A 17620-nucleotide genomic window follows, 5' to 3' on the forward strand; every position below is an offset into this window, starting at 1 on the left:
TCATTTTTGGTGAAGTGATGGATTAAAAGTCTAATTGGAGTAGGTTCCAAAAATAAGGGTGGATTTGAAGATTTAATATTTAAAAATTTTTAGTTCTCTAAAGATTGATCTATAGATTTAATGCAATCCCAACCAAAATCCCAATAAGAACTAATATAATCTATTAAACAATTCTGAAAAGTAACAAAAAAGGTGGAGGACTAAAACTATCTAATTTTAAGATTTGTTATAAGGCTTCAGTAATCAAGACAGCATAGTAATGGTAAAAGTATAGACATTTGGACAGCATAGAGAGTCCAGAAACAGACCCAAACAAATATGATCAATTGATTTTTTATAACGATGCAAATGAAATTCAATGAATAAGGCATGATCGCTTCAATAAATGGTGTGAAAACTACTGAACATCTATATACAAAAAAATGATCCTGACCCATACCTCACAACTTATTAAAAAAAAAAATTCTCAACATGAACCCAGGATTAAACGTAAAAGGTAAAATAAAACTTTTAGAAGAAACACAGAAAAATCTTTGTGACCCTAGTTTCATCAGTAGCACTACCTGTAAATAGAAAGACTGATAAAGTAGACTTTATCAAAATTAAAAACTTTTGCTAGGCAAAAGATAGTTTTAGAGAATGAAAAGACAAAACACAGACAGGGAGAAAACATCAGCAAATAAAGTACCTGACAAAAGACTTGTATCCAGAGTAAATAAAGAACTCAATACTCAACAATAAGAATGAAGAGTGGGCAAAACATTTCAACAGACTGTTCACAAAAGAAACTCAGATGGCAAATCAGCTCAAGAAAGCATGATCAACACTGTTAATTAATATAGAAATAAAACTAAGACCATAATAAGATATAACTTCATTCCTATTAGTGAAACTGAGCAGGACCCTGTGGGGCTCCTGGTCATGGAAGTCTTTCTCACCCCAATTTCTTGTTTGTAGGGAATAGACTCCAGCCTCCATGACCCTCCCTGAGTTCCAAAGGGCAGATTAGAACAGTTGCTAATCAGGGAAGGGAGGGGATGCCCAGACAAGGGAGGAGCAGTCAAGAAACAAGAGTGCAGCCTTGGGGCCAGGTCATGGCTCTGCCTCAGGGATACACGTAACTATCTTTAAGTTCTTTATAGAACTAAAACCCCCAACAAGTGGAAGATGCCAGCATTCTTCATTCCAGATTAAAGGAACCAGAGAAGCTCTTCAAGAAGGCTACCAGGTTAAAGGAACCACAGAAACTCATCAGACTACCTGAGGCCAGATTAAAGGAGTGCAGGCCCTTCACACACCCTAATCTTACCTGCAACCTCACCCTTGAGCTGTTGCTATAAAACTCCTTGCCAAATCCTCCCAGGTAGGGACACATAGTTTTCGAGGGCAGGATCCCACTGTGTCCCCGCTTTGCCTGGAAAAGCAATAAAGCTATGTTTTTCTACTTCACCCAAAACTCTGTCTCTGAGATTCGATTTGACACTGGTGCACAGAGGCCGGCTGAGTTTTTGGCATCATTAGAATGGCTAAAAAAATAAAATCAAATCATGGAAAATGCCAAGAGCTTTACCAGAAGATGTAGAACAACTGAAATTGGCATTTCTTGTAAAGTTTTACATACATTGACCAAATGACCAAGGAATCTCTCTCCTTGTTATTTATCCAACGAAAGTGAAAATTTATGTTTACACAAAAATATATATATCAATATTTTTAACAGTGTTATTTGATATGACCCCAAACTGGAAATAACCCAAATGCCTGTAGATCATATATAACAAAGAATTACTACTCAGCAATAAAAAGGAATGAACTGTAGATACACTCAGGAAGAAGGCTGAACAGCCAATATGTTACACTACATAGATTATTATTTCATTTACACGATGTTCTGGAAAAGGTAAAACCATAGGGGGACAATAACAGATCAGGAGGTGAGAGAGAGATTGACTATAAAGGACTAGCACAAGGGAATACTGGAGGCTAATAGGACTGTTCTATTCTATATTTTTATTGTAGTGGTGGTTAATACAACCACACATGTCAAAACTAATAGATCACTATGACAAAAAGAGTGAATTTTACTGTCTATAATGAGGAGAAAAAGACAAAAGAAGGAGAAAACTTGTTCAGAAGACAATTCAAGAAAATAAATTGGGAAGAAAAAGTAAAAAGGACTATTTTGAAGGGTTTTGGTATTAAAGGAAAAGAAGGATAAGGGTAGTAGCTGTAGAAGAAAATGGAGTCAAGCAACATTTTTAGGACTGGAAATAATAGCACGTTTGGTGATGGGGAATATCCAGTAGAGTGTGGAAGACTGATAATTCAGGTGAGTGAGGAAGATTGCTGGACCACTGTTTTAGTAACTCAGGAGAAGAAATTAATTACATCAGTGGAAGATACAGCTTTTTTTTTTTTTTTTTTTTTTTTTAGGAGAACAAACAGCTAAGCTATCATAATAAAAAAAAGAAGGAACAGAATATGGACACAGATGCAGCTAAGTAAGTAGATGGGTGGGTGGCGGGAGCATGTGGTCAGACCTTGAGGAAGCTCTCCAGTAGTTGCTCCTGTTTTTCCAGTGAAATCAGAAGCAAGGTCATCAGCTGGTAGTGAGGGTGGGGGAGGAGGACTTGCAAGTTTGAAATGATTTTGTTTCCTATACACTGCAAGGCTGGTGACTGAGGAAAGGCAGATATTGAGCACTGTGCTGGCACTCTCCTCCCTCACTCCCATTTTCCTACCCCCCTCAATGGCAATGGCAGGCGTCACTTGTCAATGAGAGCCTGGATCAGTTCTATCACCCTCTATGCACTGTTCCAGCAGCTACTGCCAGCAGATCAGAATTGATGTAAATTCTATTCATGCCAGTCACCTAATTTTACCAAGACTTCAAACCAAATGAATTTTAATTGAACTTTAAAGGATGGATGGTTTATACAGTATGGTTTTGTTTTCTTTCTCTCTTATAAAACACCAATTTTATTGTTTTAGTGAAGATAATCATGGGCAACTGAAAAGAAGAAAAATAATTATTTCTAATTTTATCTGTACAGGAATTTCCTGAATAAAAAATCATAAACTCTCTTTCAAAGGGCAAAAATGTTTAGCCCATAGCCTGACAAGTAGTTTTAAGAAAGGCTTTACATGAATTGTCCGGCTAGCCAAATTATAATTGCAGACAACTTGCTATTAAAGCAGAGAAGATATACCTAAAAAGAAATATTTGCATAGGTTGGTAGATAACAGTTAATTATACCAATGGATTAAACAATCACACATATTCCTATATAGACATTCTCAGTGCAGGAAATGGGAGTTGCTACAATAAGGGTAAACTTAAAAGAGACTACTCTCTTGCAATGAAAAAATCGGCAAGACATCTCAGTTAAAATTGAAATGCAAAGTGAACTCCATTTCCATTTAATGTTCTTAGGGATTTTTTTTTTTCCGGTAAGTGTCACGTCCACTCACTAGAGAGCTCTGTTTAAGATGAATTTAACTTAAAACTAAATTTGAGCCAAATGTATCAGAATATCTTAAGTGTCTAGGATAATCTCTTTTTCAACACACATTATGTTGGAAGATTCATTTAGCTCAGGCAAAGGCACCACATCTTAATCAATGGGGATGAACAGTATTGATCAAGAGAAGGGTAGCGCTTCCCTGGTGGCGCAATGGTTGAGAGTCTGCCTGCTGATGCAGGGGACACGGGTTCGTGCCCCGGTCTGGGAAGATCCCACATGCCGCGGAGCAGCTGGGCCTGTGAGCCATGGCCGCTGGGGCTCCGCGTCTGGAGCCTGTGCTCCACAACGAAGAGGCCACAACAGTGAGAGGCCCGCGTACCGGGGGAAAAAAAAAAAAAAAGAGAGAAGGGTAAAACCAGACTCTACCAGGGAATAAATGTATGTCACACGAAGACAGCGACAAAAATAAAAGATGTACCTTCATCCTAAAAAAGGTGATACTTGTTAGCAGGTCAACAGTTGATTTCAGGTCTTGCAATCTTTCAGCATTGCTGGCGGGAAAGTTTTCCTGTTTAATTAGGAAACAGAAAATGGGTAAATTATCAGCATTAAGTCTCCAGTGGCAAATAAACTACAACTAACTTTCTGTGAAAGAAAATGGTAAGTAAACTGTGTAAAATTTAAGAAGTATCACCACAGTATTCTCACAATATTTTTACTGTAAAATATCACAGAAAATAAACAAGTTGGAAGTATTCTTGTCTTACTCTTAGAAAGCCATATTCTTCTATTTATTCCCACCATGTAATAAAAATGTACAAAATAATATCATTAATGCAATGTTATGAGGTTATTCATCCTTGTTTCACAAAATAGGTTTCCTGCTGAAAGAGGGAGGGTGAGCATATATTTGAAAATATTTTTTATAATTTTCTCAAGATGGGTTCTTTTTTCCAAAATCCTTCTGGGAAATTTTACATGTCCTATATTTACTTTTAGTCACAAAGAAGCTAAAAGTAAAAAAAAAAAGAAAAGAAGACTGCACTGCATAGTCTCTACCTGAAGTACTGCAGATTTAAACAAAAAGTTTTTGTTAGTGAAGTTTGGTGAGAAATGTGAGATAAAAATGCAGATGTTCAGAATTTTGAAGGAAAGGAAAGGAAAGGAATTATGAAAATATTAAGGAAACAATTTCAGCATTGAGAAATTTCTCATATTAACGTGCTTTCAGATAGGCTTTTTAAAGAGCCATTAGGAAAACCACAGGTAACTTTTAGGAATTCATGAACTCAAGCAGAGTTGGAGTGTCAAAGTGATGATGAATGAGGCGGCCTCAAGGTCCTTCTTGCCCCCAAATATCATTTTCATTGCTGTCACAGCAGTTCCCTTCTCATAGTGTTGGCCCCAGTTCCGACATGAAAGGTAAGTTTGACAAAATTTGGTATTATAATTTCCGGAAATGTGCAGTTAAGCGATCCATCAATAAGAGACTAAAAATTGAATGTAAGAAAGATACATATGTACAAATATGGAAAGATATTTATTATAGAATAAATTGTTAAAGAATGCAATAATTATTACTATAGATTTTCTGGCAAATAAAATTTGTAACTAATTTTTTGATAACTGTATTTTCTAAATAAAATTATATCTGTGTGTTTACAAACACACACATGAATATATTTGTGTATGTGTGAGTTTGTGTGTGTTTCACCTGCAGGTGAAGTACAGAATTGTTGACAATGAACTCTGTACAGCTTCAAAAAACGCACATTGTATTGATCTAGGAGTGAATTAAGTGGTGAATCCCAGAAGGAATATCAAAAGCTGAGGAAATATCAGCTGGATATCATAGTAAGAAGGGGTGAGCTTTTAAGATGAGGACTGGGTCACATGTCTACTTCATGAATTAGCTGAGGGCCACTCAATCTAATGGTTATTAAAAGAATTATAAAATTAAACCTGTACATGAGTGTGCACACACCCACACCCACACCCACACAGAGTACTTCAGGCTGATGTGGAGCAAGGTACCTAAACAAGAGATGTCTACTTGATTACTTAGGGGACCCGTCTAGTGTGACAGGACCCAAGATTCCAAAATCATTACCTTTACTTTTCCATTACATAGTGGATAACTTTTTTTTTACAATGTGACAAGAAATCATCTGAGCCAAACACCATATTTTACCTTTAGGCAAATAATTTTGTACATACCCTATACTTTGACAGGTCAATCCTTAAAGAGTTATGCAACTGGTCCAGTAGTTTTATGAATTTTTCCCTCTGTGCAAAGCAAACACAAAATAGGAGAATGGAAATCAATGATAATTCTAAATGTAGTCCTCACAACAAAATCTCTGTGAGTTAATGTCCCCATTTGATAGAAAGGAAGGTTCAAAGATGTCAGTGATTTCTCCACGATCATAGAGCTGGTATGTGACATAGCAGTGATTCAAACTCAGGTCTCTGACACCAAATCCACTCTTTCCTGTAAGTCACACTGCCTCTCTGTGATGAATGAGACAGTATCCAAAGAGCTGAGTCATGAAGAAAGAGTCCAGACAACTGAATTGCCACCGTACTCCTTCACAGCAGTATGAGTCAACAAGAGAATATAACCCACCCCTCTTCCCACCTCCACACACCACACCACCTCCCCAAAATTAAACTATAGTTTTTTTAAACTTCTCCCACCTATGGAAGGTGGACTAGCTGCTCTTTGTGTCAAAAACAATTGCAAAAAGTATTTTCCTTTTGGTAACGGACTTCATAATTTGAAAGGATCGACTGTCTTTAAAGTATGTTTAAGATTTAGTGCTAAAAAACTATAAAATATCAGGTCAACAAAAATTACTAATGCCTCCCTCTGATGCTGTATCAGGGATGGACTGACTTCTTCATAGAAGGATTTGAAGATGATAAAGAATAAGAATTAAAACGTTTTGCTAATAAGCATAAGGATATAGTTGTGTGGATTAAGTAAATTAGATAAGGTAAAAAACCATCAAAGTCACACATGAAAACTTTACAGTAGACAAAGCACCATTCTGAGTCTCCGATTCCTAAATAAAAATGAAAAAAAAATAGGGGGATGGTAGTAAATGACTAAAGGCTCCTCCCTAGACTAATATTATGTAAACACCAAATTACACTTTGGAACATATTAGCAAAAGTAGAAATTTTTCCTAGTAGTTTCACGAACAAGTTGGATTTATGGGGTATATAACTCTTATCCCTTTAAGTCACTGATCTTGATGAAATGAGATGAATATTAACGGGAGTTGATAAATTGTTCCTAAGTTGAAACTTCAATTTTCTTAATAAACTGCCTTTTATCAGGTTTATATATCAGTGAACAAAGTTTGAGTATTGACTCTGTGTTAATAACCCTTGTGGAGGCAATGAAGGAGCCTAAGAAATGACCCTTGCCTTCCAGAAGCTTGCTATCTTGTTAGGCAAGTAAGACTCTCCAGTAAAGCTGCCAGAAAATACGATGAATGTCTTAGAGTTTTCTTTCTTACTCTCTATCATACCTTCCTAGGGTAGCAGGTGACCTATGTTGCCCTTGATTAACCCCCATCCTCCATCAATGTGGGTCAGTGGATCTCAATCAAAATAGAAAAATAAAAGAGCTGCTACAATCATCGGTTTAGGCCATAGTAGTTAATCATTCAACGACTGTAAAAATCAATGTGTTTGTGTCAGTCTCTGGAGGCTTTATATGACCTCTGTGATCGGTATGAATCATTAAGACAGCTGACATGACCCTAGTCAACCACGCTATGACGCAAATCACTGGCCTTGTTGTGTACAGTGGGACCAGCTGTTCTGGTTGTCTGCCCGATATCCCTTCTTCTCTTCCTAACAGAACCTCAAGAGTCAAATATGTCCTTTATGAAACACCTACCCTCCCAGGCCTCTTTTACTCTAGCAATGGCCATGTAGCATGATTTTGGCCAATGAGATGTATACAGTTTATTAAAGGGGATGGAACCAGCCAGCATATTACCGATGAATTATTATTTAGAAAGATTCTAAAAGAATGCTCTGCAGAGTTGTTGTATTAGTATTTGCTATATAATTCTTTGTTAGGCCTTTTTTCCATTTGCCCTTTGTGTTTTTCTCACCTTAAACTCAGATGAGATACTAGAAGGTCAAATAGTCATCCCGTGGCTATAAGACGAAAAGCTAAACAAATGGTAAGAATGATGAGGCAGGAAGCTAGGAGCCTCCACACCTCATCCTAACTCTGTTTGCCTACCCTTTCAAAAAATTACAATCCTGAGCAGCTGTACTGGCCCTGAATTCCTTATTACCTTTGGACTTAGGTTACATGGGAAAGAATATTGAGTCAGGTTTGTTGAATTTATTTCATGCAGCTGAACAGAATTCTGACTGATACAGATCACACATTTAGTCTTCCAACCTAGGTCTTCAGTGCCCAGCTGGAAAATTTACATTCCAGAAAAATAGAAAACCGTGGAGAAAACTGCCAGGCATGTTGTCGCTAAATCCCAAACAATATCAGATGATGTGAAATTAAAAGTGAGCTCCTGATAGAATTTTCACAGACATTTTTTAAACAGAAGGACAGCCTGAAATTTTATTTCATTTGCCATATTTCTATTTAACTTGAGTGAGATTGCCTTTGTGAGAGCACAGGAGGCCTATCACCTACATGGTGTGATTTGAGGAATAAGAAAACACTGCGATTAAAAAATGTTTCTCGGGCTTCCCTGGTGGCGCAGTGGTTGAGAGTCCGCCTGCTGATGCAGGGGACACGGGTTCGTGCCCCGGTCCGGGAAGATCCCACATGCCGCGGGGCGGCTGGGTCCGTGAACCATGGCCGCTGACCCTGCGTGTCCGGAGCCTGTGCTCCACAACGGGAGAGGCCACAACAGTGAGAGGCCTGTGTACCGCCAAAAAAAAAAATGTTTCTCGAGGGACATGCCACAATATCTGAAACTGTCACGTTATTCAGTTCTTTGCATTTGGTAAGGACTGCATATGTCTGCTATTAGGGGCTAAATCTATAATATTAACATTAAGCATTATCTGTTATCAAATATTTAGGTTTAATTAGTTGACAAGAATAACTCTAGACCAGGGGTCAGCAAACTGTATGTAAAGAGGCAGATCGTAAATATTTCCAGCTCTGTGGCCTCTGTCACAACTATTAAACTCTGCCATTATAGCGCAAGAGCTTCTATAACCAATATATAAACAAACGAGCATGGTTGTTTTCCAATAAAATTTTGCTTATGGATACTGAAGCGTGAATTTCATATTTTCATGTATCACAAATGACAATCCTTTGATTTTTAAAAACCATTTAAAAATGTAAAAGCCATTCTTAGCTCATGAGCTGTACAAAACCAGTTGGTGGGCCAGTTTTGACCCATGAGAAGAGGGGAGATTTTGAGTAGGGGGAGGCAGTTACTACCCCACAAGGACACTCTTAGCAAGTTTCCCTAGGACACTGGGAACCGTGGAAGGAAAAGCTCTTATAAAGAAGATGTGTAAAAACCTCTGCATCATCTGCAGCTTCCCTCTCCCATTCTTTTGCTTCTCAGTATCTCAGTCCAGCAGCAGCAGTAGATTTAACCTGAAGCTAATGATGCTTAAGCTCTCAGGGTCCTCGCTTGATTCAGCTTCCCTGGGAGGAGCCCTAGCTGCATGTGCAACCTGCTCTTAGGTTTTCATAAATTTACAAGAATAGGATAAAATTATTCTGACCTGAACCAGCAAATTATAAAAAGTTTTTTCCAGATCATATCGAAAGCAGTCATTCTTTAAGCAGAACAGAAACATTTCAAGTAGAATTAATGTGTAAGCTATTTTGATAAGTTTTTTATAATTTAATTAATGCTAATCATATGAACATACTGGAAATACATTTGCATTTCTTGTTGATTTGAGATTAATATTCATACCAATAGAGATACCATAAAATTATAAAATGCCACTGAAACAATGCTATCAATGACACACTAATAGATGACATAAATTCAAAGAGTATATAAGAAGTCACTTAATAGGTAAACTTGAAAAGCACTGAGATATTACTGTTCACTGAGCATGAAAGTCTAACGTTTCTCTCAGTCTGACTAAACTTTAGACAAGCTTCTTCTTGACACTAGGTCCTAACCTCCCTTTTTTATTTTTAGAGCATTTTCTTTTCTTTTTTTTTTTGTGCAAATTGTTTTAGACATCATTTTTTTTTTTGCATTTTCTATGATTGTAAGCATTTCCTGTCACTTTATCAGAAAGTTCAGGTTTCCCAGGGATTTGGAAAAGGAACACATATGTTGGGGCATGGCTGTGTGATCAGGAGGAAGTGCTGATTTTTTAAAATTATTATATAAGTTTCAGGCAAACAGTATTATAATTTGACATCTGTATACACTAGAAAGCAATCACCACCACAAATCTAGTTCCCATCCATCACCGTATAGTTGAATCGCTGTCTGATATACATTCTATCTCTCCCCTCTGCAACATTTCCTCTACAGAGTGACCTTTCTAAATCAGAAATTCAATCAGATTCTACACGATGCCTCAAGAATGAAGTCCAAACATCTGAGTGGGCATTAAACGGCCTCAGCAATCTAATATCAATCCAGTAACACAATGTTCTCTTATATTTCCATCTTTTATTCTATCTGCACTATTCACTAGGCAGGCTACCTTACACACACTTTGAACTTAGTTTTGTATCTTCTCCTTGTCTTTACTTCAAAGACCTAAGGTAGTTTTCCTTCTACTTCTTGGACTTTGAAAAATACTACTCATTCCTAAAAGCACTGTTCCTTTTGGCAAGCTTCCATGAGCCTCTGAAGAGTATCCATCACTTTCTCCTCCTCAATCTCAAAGCAAATTTACAAGTATGAACTCCTTTGACACTTATCCCATTTGGGGAGTGATTTATGGTTACTGTTACACATGGTTAGGTGACTATCCCATTAGAGTACCCAGAGAACAGAGGTAAACATTTATCTTCCAGTCCCTCTACTACCTGCCATAGTGCCTTAAATGAGGTATCACATAAATATGTCTTGAATGAACAAGCAACCAAATAAAAGAATACCTGTAATGAAAAGGAAATATTTATTAGCATACTTGTTTTTGCAGGGCACTGGCTATGTCAGAGGGTATCTATGCTCAAGAAAAAATTGAGCTAAACATCAATTTTACTAATAATTTGCTATTTGTGTCTTAAGATAACTAACTAAATAAGTTTCCTAAAGACTTTTCTTCAAAGTTGAAAAACTGACCCCCACCTCATGGAGTTTTCTTCCTTTCCAACTCTTGCTCTACCCACGGTGTTTTCAACACCCATGGAGATGTTTTATCCAATCAAGTTCTTTGATAATCTTGACTCCCAGCAATCTCTGCATTCAAGGGTGTGCAACAAAACCATCTCTCCAAAAGAAAAAAGCCTTGATTTTTAGCATTTGACAGTTTTCATGGTATAAATACTCTCAGTATTTCCAGTTTCAAGATGGCTGTACTCAACAACCAGCCTGCAATAGTCCTAAAAATTCAGCAATCACTGCCTGTTAGCAGGTACAAACTAGCTCCAGTACACCACTGTTTTTACACTCAGTTTTCAACAACCTACTCCTAGAGATACATCTTGGACCTGAGGCTTCCCCCTTTGAAATCTTAACTACATGGATGATGTTCCTACCCAAATCCTTTATCTCTGTCTCTATCATGGTGCCACTTATCAAACCTAGATCCCATGGTGAATCACTTCAACTTTCTTTCGCTAGTGTCACCTATATGCTAATTCCCTAACCCTTCGATCATCTCTATTTTTTGTGTGTGGGGGAAATTTCAACCTTCTGCTATATGTTACTACATCAGAATCTGAATGCTGAGAAATTCTGAGAAAAACTCACAGCCACACGAATTGTTGTAACAACAGATTTATGCTAGGAATTCCTCTTATGTGATCCTGAAGCATTTGTCTTTCTATTCCCTTCCCTTTTTCCAGCCTCCTCTACCTTGTGCATCTCTATCATAGCCCTTGTCTTATATACAAGCATTTCTTGTCCTGTAAACAACCACAGAGAAGATTAGGGAAATACAGTACGATTCCATCAACTTTTCACTCCTGTATCAGAAGCTTAGCATTCTCTGTAAGGACTCACACACCATTTCCTCAAATTTCAGAATAGGAACTTGTCCTTTCTTATTCCAAAGAATGTCCCTCCTTCCATCCTCTTGACTACATTTACTTCTTTCTCCTCTGAGATGTTATTATATCACTTATTCTTCATCTGATAAATTTGCAACTTCATTCTTGCAGCTAGTTCCTGTCCTAACAATCTATAAATATGTTAAAATTTATCTTATTAAATAATAAAAACTCCTACCCAACCACACAGTAAAAGTAACATCTCTTTTTTCATGGTAAAACCTTCTCACTCTTGACCAATCTCTCTCTTACCTTCTCATTCAAGTTGCTTAACAGGTTAGTCTCTATGTCATCACCCACTTTCCCTCTTTTAATCATTATTATAAAATACAATATAGAAAAATGTACAACTTTAGTATAAAGATGAATACAAAACAAAAACAAGAAAATATTAGCTGTAATCCCACCAAGTGGCTACACTATTGGCATTTTGGCACATTTTCTTTCAGGCTTGTTTCTAAACCCGTATATATATATATGTATATGTATATGTGTGTGTGTGTGTGTGTGTGTGTGTGTGTGTGTGTGTGTTCAATGTTGGAATTAGATTATATATAGATTTTTATATGTATATATTTTCATTTGTCATTTTTAATGGGCATTGCTCAATTATATACACTTTTCTTTAAAAGTTTGATTTTTTAAATGACTGCATTATATTTTAGGGAATAAATGAACCTTAATTGACACAGCTATTCATACATGCCATTCATTGAAGATCTCTATGAAATTAGGCTTTAACCTCAACTGCTTCACTTAGCAATGACCTCCTAATTGCCAACGCCAACAGGCTCATTCCTTTCGCCATCTTACTTGAACTTTTTGCAACAGCTCACAATGCAATATATTCCTCTTTTCTTAAAATATTTTTACCTTGTCTTTAATAACGTCAGATTTTTCTCATCATTTTTACCCAATTTCTCTAATCATTTTCCTCAGCAAACTTTGCTTCTCTCTCATCTCCACACTCAATGGTTCTGTTCTTTTCACTTTATTCTTGAACATTTTTCATCCAAAGCATGACTTTAAATAACATTTGCACACAAAAAGTTTGGATTGGAAAGAGTAATGATTTCCTTTTCTTAAATATTTGTTTGTTTTACAGTCCTCATAGGTAAGAAAACTTTTCCACTGGTTTATTTTTTGAGATTCAAAAATGTCTGGATTACACCTTTGGGAAAGATAAAAAGGGGCCAATATAATAGTGTTCCTGCCTGATTCACAAGTGACAGTATCAACTTCAGAAGTCAGATAAATTAGAACTTCAGGCCAAGTGAAGGTGGGAAGCTTTATACTTATTATATTTGACTGAGCAACTAGCATTATTTTCAATAGGTAGAGAAAAATTTAATCAAATTTACACATCAAATCACTAACTTATCAAGATGTAGTCTGAAGAAAGATTTCTTTTTTGACCCTGTCCTACAATACGTTATTTGATTTACAAAGTGAACTTTGTTATAACTATGTTGCTACTGAAACACTGCAAAGTAGTGAAATCAATCTGGCTTCTCTTCTTTGGGTCAGCATGAAGTAAAGGAGCATACTATCTCATTTTCCTCCAGGTAGCTTTTATGGAAATTAGTCATATAAACACATCTTCTTTCCCAGAGGTAGACAGGCTCAGTGTTCCACAAGGTTGGCTTATTCTCTACAGTATACCCAGGCAGAATATTAAAAGCAAAACAATTTCATGAGGTTTTTATAACAAAAACTATTCTATGATCTGGTGATGGTCATAATAGTATTTTGTTGAGCTGACTAGGGAATTTTCTTTGGTCTCAGCTCTTACAAGAGCCAATCTGTCTAACAACAGTAGAAGACAGGCAGGAGAGATGAAATCCTCATACCTTATATTTATAGAGCACTTTCAACTCTTACAAACTAGCTTATCTTTTACTTCATTTGATTTTCATCTTAAATTTGAGAAACATGTCAGAGCAATAATTTCTACCCTCATTGAACATATTGAGATATTGAGGCTTGAATGACTGAACTGACTTGTCAAATTTGAATACAAACTCAAACCCCATGACTCTTAACCCAGATAGTATTCTCTTCTACCAGTATTTATTTTGACTGTCGTTAAATAACAATTAGTTTTTCTTTTAATTCATTCCAACTCATCTCACATACTTCACATGTGTTTTCTTTTAAATGAAAAGGACAAGAAAAGAGTAAACATAGCACATTTTTTCCCCTATTGGCTTTACACCCTTTTATTAGCTGGGTCTCATTTGTTTCTACTTTATGACACACACCTCAAAATTTGATTTCTAACAACATCATCAATAACACAAATCTATTCAGTGAACCGATTTGGAAGTGCAGTGAAAAGAGTAACTACGGTGTCATGGAAATCACCTTCCTACAATGGATCTTAGTTTCCTCCACAAACAAATGAGTACAGAACTACCCGCCTCACAGGGTTATTGAACAGAGCTACCGCCTACCAACTGCCCTGGTGAAAACCTTGGGAATCTCTCCAGGCATCTTTCCCTTTCTCTCACTGTTCACATACCTAAAGACAGCAAGTGCTGTTGATTCTATGCCCTGAAAAGCTCTGGAATTTGTCCTTCCTACCCCATCTCCACTGATTCTCAGCTTAGATCTTCACCACTTTACTGGAATTACTGTTTATTTATATCCTATTTCTAGTCTTGTCAATTTCAATTTAATTATGCTTGTGGAGAATGGGTTCCAGCACCAGGTACATCAGATAGATACTTGAGACTCCTTAGGATCCTGCATTTTTACTTTTCAGTGTGTTCTTGATGCATTTGATTGTCAGGTGGACAGTTTTAATTAGATACAGATAGTTTTCTTGGCTTCTTTACACACCTAACGTTTTTTTTACTTAGACGATATGCCTTTATCCATCAGTACCAGTAGAAACCAATAGGAAGTGCAAATGGAACCCAAAAGGCCCCAGAGAAGCCAACTGAGCTCACGTTTACGAGGGAATGATATCTTCCATGGTTAATCCCAAATTTGCTTACATGGAGGATTTTCTATAAATCCTAGTACTCTGTCACAAAACGTATGTTTTCCTCCATTGGAAAAGCCATTCCCGATATGAAGATTTAATCTAATGAAGATACCTACTGACTGTCAAATAAAGGTATTTCACTGAACATGTTTCAAATAAACTTTAAGCTTTAGTCTATTACACTAAGAGATACTCCTTAAGATGTACATTCTGCAGTAAGATTCTAAGAATATCTGGAATCCAAAGCTCCTTGAAAATCTAAGTCCCATAAGTTATGAGGAATTTTCAAGTTCAAAAAATAATACTTACACCAAAGTTGGTAGCGGCAAATCGATCTGAGGCAGAAACCTGTACATTTGTTGTAACAGTCGTGTGAGCATAGAAAGCATTTATATTTGCCAGCAAGGTACTCATTACAGCAGGGACACCGGGGCACATGTATTTAGAAGACAGACATGAAAAGTGCCTGCAAGACAAAAACATTAAGTGCTTTAAAAAGAGAATCTAATTAATTCACATAGCAGTGTATCCTCTAACATCAGCAATTAAGTAATTCCTCTACTCTATCTATGAAAAGGAGAGAAAACTCTTACAATTCCTAATTGAAAGAGAAAGCAATTTCAGCCTTTTAAAAACTTCTCATTCACAAATGTGAAGTGGCTTAATTAGAATGTGATTTGCCACAAGGATATGTGCATAATTTCTTTCAACTGGGAGTGTTGTGTGTACACACAAAAAGTGCAATTTCCAGTGGAATCTAACACTGTCGAAAAGCAATAATCCAGGAGTTTCCCTTTCTCTGGCAACTCTGTCCTCAATTACTTCAGCTCCTGAAATGTCGAATTGCAACCAGAATGTTCTTTCACACTTGTATTCCTCTCACACCGATAAGGTAAACAAGAGGCCCTCCTTTCATTGCACACTGACTGAACAAGTCAACTTAACATCTGACCTGAGTCCAGTTTGTGAGCTTTTGTTATTAAGGAGTATCTTCCACAAGCAGTTTTGTTAAAGCCAGAATTTAATTAAGCAAACAAATGAACAGTGAAGACAAACTGAATTATGCCAGCTTTATGCTTAAAGACCATTTCTTTTAAACATTGAATAACAGTATCATTTACAGACATCGGAAGCATCAAGTGTTCAATTCCATTACTTCTCTCAGGAAAATTTGTTTCATTTGAATTCTAACAAAAGACTTAAAAATTGAAAGCACAACTTGTGATAAAAATGAAAAGATAAAATACCCATGGAAGAAAGAAATTTTCATTACCTAATCTGATCCTATATTGCTCTATCTCAGTAATTTATCCAACACCAAAGCATCTCTGAATTTTGTATTATTGAACACAAGCACAGAATGTACCCACATAAATAAATGCTCCAAGTGGCAGCTCAAAAGAAATGGATGGAGGTCCTGGAAATGTTGCTTTTCTTAGACTTTAGCCAGGCCACTCATCTAACTTTGATTAGCTAATAAATGTAGGCTAAATTTTTTTTTTTTTTTTTGCGGTACGTGGGCCTCTCATTGCTGTGGCCTCTCCCGTTGCGGAGCACAGGCTCTGGGCACGCAGGCTCAGCGGCTCCGCGGCATGTGGGATCCTCCCGGACTGGGGCACAAACCCGTGTCCCCTGCATCGGCAGGCGGACTCTCAACCACTGAGCCACCAGGGAAGCCCTAGGCTACATTTTTAAACACGGATCTTTGAGGATCATGAAGAGCAAAGTATGCCATGAGAGTTACATGATCTGTGTGATGTAACCCTGGAATTAGATGATCACTACTTTCTTCTTTTAGGTAAATGATGCATATTTTGACTTTATTATACACTACTTATAATTTATATCTATTAAGAATACCATAAGTGACATAAATATATTAAAAATAGAAATTAAATGAAAACTAGCATATGGTATCACATTTCTTTCTTTTTTCATAACTGTCAAATAATTAGATTTGTTAGACCCAAGTCAGAGGTCAAGAGATATGGAATATGCAATGCCTAAATGGGATAGTGTGGGAGATGGCAAAAGGGAAATATACATACCTAGGTGGGAACAAGAGATAGACAATCACCAACTGTCAGAATAAACTGGTGAGGAACTCAAAGAACAGAAGTTTATTTTCCTCAGCATGCATTATCTATTTAAACAGATTCTGGAGGTCACCAGAATGAATAATCTTGTTCTTGGTTTTAAACCAGAATTAGTATTCTCCTAATGCAGGTGTGTTACTTAGTCTGTACTGCTTGCAGCTGCCACCCTGTGATTTTTGTTGTCCGGTAAGAGCAGTAGCAACAGCTTAGCAGGTACTTTAAATAGAACAATGGAGGAACATATGAATATTCTGCTTAAGGCGTTCCACGGTGTGAATTTGATAAGTGAAATAGAAAGTTCTATTTTGAAGATGATGCAATTATAAGGCATCTTAGGGAAAAATGAGTGCCATATGGGAAGACCAGGGATATCAACAACCAAGCTTTGTCTATTTTATACTTTGACTTGATTCAGCCAATACCTTAATGATGAAAATGCCCTATGAAATTGTGGCTTTGCAATCCCAAAGCAATGTTTTATAACCAAAATGAAAAGTTTAACAAATAATTTATGTTAGATATGAAAATTTATGGGTAATATAGGCAAAAAGCTATGTAAATAAACGTAATTTAGAGTTTCTTAGTTTAATGAAATATTTGCTATGTGTTTATAATTTAATGTTAATACATATTATTCATAAACAATTAGAAAACAGGAAAATAAACTGCCATTCACACTGTTCTCTAAAAAATAAATTCAATTTACAGCCAAATAGTATAATTATAATACTTTCCCTTATCAGAATTGATGAAAAATAGAATTATAATTGATTCTATTGTTTTCCTACTCTTTAACCTTTCATTCATTTTTTTTTAATGTTAAAGGCATCTGGGCAAAGTATTCTCCCTTTAACAACTATACATT

The 17620-nt window shown here is 36.5% G+C and overlaps 1 protein-coding gene across 1 annotated transcript in view; it reads right to left on the reverse strand.

Moving 5' to 3' along the window:
- Positions 1–17620, reverse strand: part of UNC13C (unc-13 homolog C) — a 574105-nt gene that overhangs the window by 265364 nt on the left and 291121 nt on the right. The window contains exons 13-15 of the mRNA XM_060005943.1: positions 14969–15125; positions 5682–5750; positions 3943–4032 (exon numbers count right to left, since the gene is read on the reverse strand). Coding sequence (XP_059861926.1) covers positions 3943–4032; positions 5682–5750; positions 14969–15125 — 316 coding nt within the window. The remainder of the gene's footprint in view (positions 1–3942; positions 4033–5681; positions 5751–14968; positions 15126–17620) is intronic.

Source organism: Delphinus delphis, chromosome 2 (genome assembly GCF_949987515.2).
Source record: "Delphinus delphis chromosome 2, mDelDel1.2, whole genome shotgun sequence".
Lineage (NCBI taxonomy): Eukaryota > Metazoa > Chordata > Mammalia > Artiodactyla > Delphinidae > Delphinus > Delphinus delphis.